The sequence below is a fragment of the Taeniopygia guttata genome, chromosome 3 (genome assembly GCF_048771995.1).
Source record: "Taeniopygia guttata chromosome 3, bTaeGut7.mat, whole genome shotgun sequence".
In the NCBI taxonomy this organism is placed as follows: domain Eukaryota; kingdom Metazoa; phylum Chordata; class Aves; order Passeriformes; family Estrildidae; genus Taeniopygia; species Taeniopygia guttata.
In genome coordinates, this window is record NC_133027.1 from 114,686,112 (window position 1) to 114,693,178 (window position 7,067).

At 53.1% G+C, this 7,067-nt stretch overlaps 1 protein-coding gene across 1 annotated transcript; it reads left to right on the forward strand.

Annotated features, from left to right (window-relative positions):
* Nucleotides 1-90: 90 nt before the first annotated feature.
* On the forward strand, nucleotides 91-5,530 carry MAL (mal, T cell differentiation protein (MAL blood group)). Its single transcript, XM_072927681.1, has 4 exons — nucleotides 91-363; nucleotides 3,918-4,085; nucleotides 4,206-4,331; nucleotides 4,669-5,530. Exons 1-4 carry the CDS (start codon nucleotides 277-279, stop codon nucleotides 4,741-4,743), a joined length of 456 nt encoding a protein of 151 aa, XP_072783782.1. The 5' UTR covers nucleotides 91-276; the 3' UTR covers nucleotides 4,744-5,530.
* The last annotated feature ends 1,537 nt before the right edge of the window (nucleotides 5,531-7,067 follow it).

A 7,067-nucleotide genomic window follows, 5' to 3' on the forward strand; every position in this document is an offset into this window, starting at 1 on the left:
TGGCAGCTCTGCCGAGCGGGGACGCCCCGGGCAGGCTCTGCATGTCCCCACGGCTCCCATGTGACTGCGGGTCACAGGGGCTGGCCACACCTGTGCCACTCACAGCTGCCTTCATCTGTCAGCAGGAAGCAGCGAGGAAAGAATCCCGGGCAGGAAGGGCAGAAAAGAGGAAGAAAGGAGAGCAGGAAGGGCAGGAGAGGAGGAAGAGCGAGAGGGAGAGGTGAGGAGGCTGCATTCGGCACTGAGCAGCAGAGAAGGCGACGCCAGAGGCTTCCGATGTCCTCCTCGACTTCCAGCAGCACCCTGCCCAGCGGCCTGGCCGTGCTGAGCACCTTCCCAGATGTGCTCTTCATCCCCGAAATCGTGAGTGCTGCCTTTGCCGGGGGGAGGCCGTGCTGCTGGCTGGGCACTCGGCACAGGTTACGCTGCAGGTGTCCATGGGTGGCACTTGTCCCCAAACACGCCGGGTCCCACAGGGGGCTGGGGACAGCTCATCCTCAGAGAAAGGCACGGGCTCTGAGCCCTCCTTTAGTCTGCAGGGGGATTTTTCTGGAGCCTTGAAACACGCCGTAATTCCCGCCTGTAAACCCAGCAGGGGCTGCAGGGGGGTAAGCAGGTTGCCAGGTGGAGCTGGGGGTTAGCCAGGGTGGTTTTGGCGGCCAGCACGGGCAGGGATGAGCAGGGACCGGGCGAGCTGCGGGATCCGAGGCTGCGCTGCTCCATCGCGGCGTTCCTGAGCCGGGCCCTGGGCGTGTGGCTGAGCCAAAGGTGAGCAAACACCTCGGAACTCCTTTCCACACCGCGACTTTATGGGGCAGCAGATCGTAATCTTAACGGATTTGCTCTGAGCGTGGGTTATGAGAGACAAAGTCTCAGCCTGAACTTTTCCCCCCAAGCCCTCTGCCCCACTTGAAACATGCTGTTCTCACAAGAGCCTGGAGGCTTTTTCCAAATTCTGAGCGCTTTGGTCCAGCACTGAAAGCTCTGGCTGAGTACTGTAGGATGGCTGGGTTGGCCCCACGCTGGGCTCCCCCTGGGCTCCCCTGACAGGGGAAACCCTCCTGGAGCAGTTCTGTGTCAGGAAAAGGAGACACACAGGACTTTTCTTGCTTTATTGTTACCTTATCAAATCTTCAGCATGCTGTCTGCACCAGACTCTGTGTGCAGGAAAACAGCACAAAAATGGGTAACAACCTCGTGCTGCAAGGCCTTTTACGCCTAAGCTAAAACTAAGTTGCCCAATTAAGAAGTGACACCTAGATTATTTCCCTTCTAACCCAATAACTGACCCCTAAAGACCCACAATGAGGATTTTTCTATCCAATTACAAGATCCCACCTAAACCCAAGAAGAAGGAAGAAAAAGGAGCACGAGATAACACCCTATACCCTCCATCTAGTTCCCATCTACAACATACTAAAAATCCCAAAACCTAAATTTCTCACCCAAGTGACATACTATACTACTCTATTTCACCATTTTTGTGGTCTCTAGGTTATATTGAGGCTTTGGAATATTTATATTGGACCATCCATGAATAAGTCAGTGCTTCCCTGGGAGTCAGAGCACTCCAGGGCAGACAGAGAAATATTCCCCTTGCCTTGGCTTTCCACATTGTAGGATGGCATTCAGATTATTTCATGCTAAAAACCTCAGCTTTTCCATTTGGCACCAAATCCTTTCTTTTTAGGATTTATGGCATTTCCTTCGCTCTCCTGGGGATAACAGTGTAGCAAAGAGGATGTAGCCCTCCAATGGTGCTCTGCAGACCTGGTCTCTGCCCCAGAGCAATGCCCAGGTTTCCTGCAGCTACAGGAAGGAGAATCTTAAGTGCCTGTGGAGGTTTTGGCTGGGCAGACACTTGCCAGCCACCCCTGAGTTATGTTAGTGCTGTTGGCCTCAGCGAGTTTATTCCCCTGGAACTGTTTGTCTCCAGGGGATTTGGCAGGGCAGCTTGCTGAAAGGAGCACCCTATCCTCTGGTTTGGCTAAGATCTGGAAATGTGCATCCTGAAGGCCCAGGAAGGAGGAATGCTGCATGACAGGATTTCTCCATCTCCAGGCAGATTCTGGGCTGTGCTGCTGTGTGACCTCTGCTGTGTACAAAGGAGGTGGCTGCCTTGAATCAGAGGGATAAAGAGTTTCTCATTCCTTGGTGGGATCTCAGGCTGCCTCCCATGGGCTGAGATGGTAACATAACAAAACAAAATTGGCATTTCAAATGCCAAAAGGCGGTTGTGAAATTTTCAGAAGATCCTACCTGCAGCTCAGACGATTGCCACATTAGCACGGACTGATCAAAAGCTACCATTTTTAATCTGTGAGGCTCAGTTTAATTCTTGTAATCTATTTAATTTGAAGAATATTCTGCACATGTGGATACCCAGACCTATGTGGAAAACCTGAAACAAAGTGAAAGCAGACATGTTTGCTTTGTAAAGCTGTTTAAAGGATGGACTTTTTTCTTAGACTGCTGTCCACATCCTGCTGTTAGTTACTGAAAGCCTCTCAATCCTTCCTCCCTTTTTATGAATCTTCACCATAAAACCAAAGTCAGTAATCAAACCATGTCAAACAGACTTTTCTGAGTGGGTAGCCACAGCCTGCAGGAAGGAGAGATGGTGAGTGGTAGGAAGTGAGCTGTGGTGCCCAACCTCGTATCTCACCATCATTTGTGCTTGGTTTTAATGGAGCAGCCATAATGCTTTTCCCCAGGATTTTTAGCTGCAACCCACTCATTGTGCCAGCACATGAGTGATTAAAAGGACTGGATTAGTGTTCAAGTTGTTATGAGAGGAACTAGAACAGCAGCACTTTGGAAGAGCCATTTTCACTCAGGTCTTTGCCACATCTCGACCACATAACTGATGTAATGTGTCAATTTGCATAATGGAACCAACAAACTTTCCTACAGCTGTGGGGTGACACAAACGGTGTAACATTTTCTGAGTTATCATAAATCAGAGACTTCCTTTCCACTTGCAAAATGCCTGCAAGGAGATGGAAGTGGAAATGAGTATGAGCTGGCACTGGGATGCTGACACTGGCCATACAAGGGTCAGAATGACCTTGGGGTCAGCAAGGCTCTCCTCCCTCTGGACATCTGCCTGAATCCCAGACTGGCTGGTGGTGTGGGATAGGTCCCCACAACAGCACAGGTCCACACTGTGGGCTCAGCTGTGCAGCTCCTTATCACAGGATGTTGCACAGACTGAGCTTTGCACAGGTCCAAGAACAACAGGACTGATTTGTGGCACAGAAAAGCTACTGAGGGCATTTCAGTGCAAAGGCACCACTTGCACTCCAGACATTCCACAACACTGAACATCATGCCCCCATCCTCCTGTGCAGGAGTCTGCTGGGGAAGGGATGGAGCCTGGGCACAGCTGTCCCTGTGTACCACCAGAAAACCCATGGCAAACTCCCAAGGCTGGCTGAGAAGGTCCCACCTGCTCCCACACCAGCAGCTGGCACCAGGCACAGCTGTGGTGCAGCCAGTGAAGGATGACCCAAAGAGCTGGAGCAGCAATGCAAACTCCCTTTCTCATGGAGCTGGGAGCCTCTGGCTCATTTCCCCCACCCAGGGAGCCAAACCTCTCCTCAGCCTGTTCTCTCCTTTCACAGTGATGCTTGCATGTGGCCTTTGTGGGGCAGGTGCCATGCTGCCTGTGCAGGTGAGCTGGGTTTGACACTGCTCCTGGCAGGGATCTGACACGCTGGGTGTGAGGCAAACACCCAGTGGCACCAGTGAGGAATTATTTCTGGGTCAGGATCAGTGGCAGATGCTCCCAGCTGAATGCCCATTTTCCAGTGGAGGCTGGGAAGAACTCGTGGGCCTCTGCCATGAGTGGCTTTTGGCTCTGCTCTGGACAAGTCACTCTATCCCGCACTCACCCTGTCCCCCACTTTGACTTGCAGATCTTTGGGGGCCTTGTGTGGATCCTGGTGGCATCCTCGAAGGTCCCAGAGCCCATGCTGCAGGGCTGGGTGATGTTTGTCTCCGTGTTCTGCTTTGTCATGTCCATCTCCCTGCTGTGCCTCTACATCTGTGGGGCTCACGGCGGCGGCGGCTGCTGGGTCACCTTGGTACGTGCCCGTGACAAACCCGGGGCTGGCTTTGTCACCAGTGAGGTGCTGCTGCTGCACTGCAGCCTGGGGACGGTGCGTGACGCCCTCGGAGGTGACTCTGTGGTCCTTGTTCCTCAGGATGTGCTCTGCCACGGGACAGCAGCGCTGTTCTACCTCAGCGCCGCGGTGCTGGAAGCCTACAAGACCTACGACCTTAGGCTCTCATCCCCGGGGCAGGAGTACAGGGAGAACATCGCTGCCGTGGTGAGTGCCTGGCAGGAGGGTGAGGTGCCCCCGGAGCAGCCTCAGGTGCCCATCTGTGTTTGCACCAAGGCCGGGGAGGGGCAGGGACACCCGTCACCGTCCCCAGCACTGACAGCTCTGTTCTTCCACACAGGGGTTTGCCTTTGTGCCACCCAGCACCGACAGCTCTGTTCTTCCACCACAGGGGTTGGCCTTTGTGCCACCCAGCACTGACAGCTCTGTTCTTCCACCACAGGGGTTTGCCTTTGTGCCACCCAGCACTGACAGATCTGTCCTTCCACCACAGGGGTTGGCCTTTGTGCCACCCAGCCCTGACAGCTCTGTTCTTCCACCACAGGTGTTTGCTTTCGTGGCCACCCTGCTGTATGTGATCCACCAGGTGTTCTCGCTCCTGCGCTGGAAATCCTCCTGACAGCCTGAACTGCCCCAGGGACAACGGCTGCCCTCTCCAGCCTGGGTTTGGGGTTTGTTTGTTAATGTATAGCCTAGAAGCAAGCAGCTTTTTATGTGGGATCTTGGTGATGAAGACAAGGAGCCTGCCAGAGAAAGGAATATCCTGGCACAATCTGTTTCCCTTCAATATCTTACAGGCTGGGTACAGTTTGATGCTGGGGCCAAAACAAAAAAAAAAAAAACAAAAAAACCAAAAACAAAACAAAAAAAGCCATCCAGCTTTAAAAATCATAGTATAGTTGGGTTCAAAGGGCTAAAATATCCCTGGACTGCACCTTTATGTGTCCAGGGTTGTTACTGGTATCAGGGGAAAAGTGAACAACAAACACCAAGGAGCACAAATGTGAAACTGTGTCATTCCAATTGCTCTGTGCCCATTTAAGTCTGTTTCCCCCGCTAAAACTGCTGTACAAATTAATATTTTCATGCAGCTTCTGCAAATGCCTTCTCTGACTTGCAATGAGCAATGGGAACAATGTTTAACTCTGCTCAGGAGCAATGCGGACCACTGCAGCTCCTGAAGGGTGCTGCTGAATTCTGAGGCACAGCTGTAAGGCCAGAATTGCCACTGCCCTGGATCCCCTACAAAGCAGAACCTGGAAGGGGCCCAGTGGGCTGGAGAATGCTCTGGGTGGCAGAAACAAATCCTCAGGAAGCAGAGGCAATCAACTCCTGCATTTGGTGAATGGCTACTCTCTCACACTGCCACGGGGTCACTAATAAAGATGGGTTTGCTGTGATGTTGAGACGGGTGAGTTCTTGCTGCTCTTTTTCCCTTTGCTGCAGCCAGGCACAGCCCCAGGAGGCTGAGTGGAGCTCAGCTGCCAGCTGGGGCTAAACCGTGCCAATGAATGAACTGAAATGGGATTTAGACCCAGGAAGGGATGCTTTCAATGTGTTAGAGGTGCCTAAACAACAGCAGTGCCAAATTATCTCTTCCAGCTTGTGGGGCAAAGAATGCTTCCATTTTAAGTCTGAAGTTCCTGGAGAACAACCAGGACTAGAGGACAAGAGGGAAATAAAAAAAGTTGACTTGGAGGCTCCTCTCTTGCCTCATATCCAGGGAAACTTTTGACCTGTGACCATGGGTTTGGTTTGAAGCTTTTTAATTGCAAACTAAGGAAAACATTCATGGAGATTTTTTCCTCGCTGAAAACCAGCCTGACTTGTTTTGCTTGTGTTACTGTGACAACAGGGAACTGGTTACAACAGAGGTGGGAAGAGAAATCCCTTTTCAGAGCAGGGAGGGAGCTCAAAGCCACTCTGGACAATGGCACACCAACACCCACCTGTTGAAACTGGTTTCATCATCCCATCATCGTGGGGTGTGTGGGGTGTGTGGGGTGTTGGTGCCTGGGTTCTATGAACGCCCCTGGATGTGACATGGGAACACAAAGATGCCTTTCTGCTTGGATGTGCTGGCACAGGCAGGGATCTGCAGCCCTGCCCCGGGCTTTGGGTGTGACCCCAAGCTGCACCCCGGGCAGCTGGGCAGGGGAAGGGGTGTCCCTGCTTGGCACGGGCTGCAGGGCCCAGCAGGGCACAGGGACAGGGACAGGGACAGGGGAGGGGTGGCTGCTGAACTGCAGCAATGTGCCCCTTCCTGCACGCTGGGAGAGAGACAAAATGACACCAAAGAGGTTCATCATGCCCAGCTTTGGTCATCTCAGCACAGCCACGGCCTGGAAGCTGGGCAGCCCAAGGGAGCGGTCTGGGAAGCGGCACACCCCAGAAGTTCCTGAAGGGAAGGAAGCTGCCCAGAGCTCAGAGAATCCCCCAGAACCTCCAGACCACATGTGCAGCACATCTCCTCCCCACAGAGAGCCCCAGGGCAGCACTGACCCCAGAGATTTGTGTCACTCTGCTGGAATGGGCATTGGGCACGATGGACACTGCAGGCTAGCAAGCCTTTTCTCCTGGGGACACTTCCATGGGGCCAGTGGCATTCTGGCAGGGCTCCCCAGGGTGTGGGAAGGCTGGCCCTGCAGTTTGCTGAACACAGACACTGCAGCCCCAGCATGGCCCAAGATCCCATTTGCTCAGGAATTCCCAGACCCCCCCGACTGGTACCCCTCCATCCTGGCATTCCCTTGCAGCTGTGCCTGGATGCAGCAGCCCATTCAAAAAGCCACAGCTCAGCCTTTTTTTTTTTTTCAGAGCAAGTCCCATTCACACTGCTGACACACTGGGCCTATTGTGCCCTGCAGCCACCACCAGGTTGCATCTGGTTGTGAAAGTGGAATCCTCACCTCTGCTCTTCTCCAGCCTCCTCCGCAGGATGAG

Coding starts and splice junctions, on each gene's coding strand:
- MAL (XM_072927681.1), top strand. CDS start 277: ATGTCCTCCTCGACTTCCAGCAGCACCCTGCCCAGCGGCCTGGCCGTG. Junction 4,086..4,205: donor GCGGCTGCTGGGTCACCTTG/GTACGTGCCCGT, acceptor CTTGTTCCTCAG/GATGTGCTCTGCCACGGGAC. Junction 4,332..4,668: donor GGGAGAACATCGCTGCCGTG/GTGAGTGCCTGG, acceptor CTTCCACCACAG/GTGTTTGCTTTCGTGGCCAC.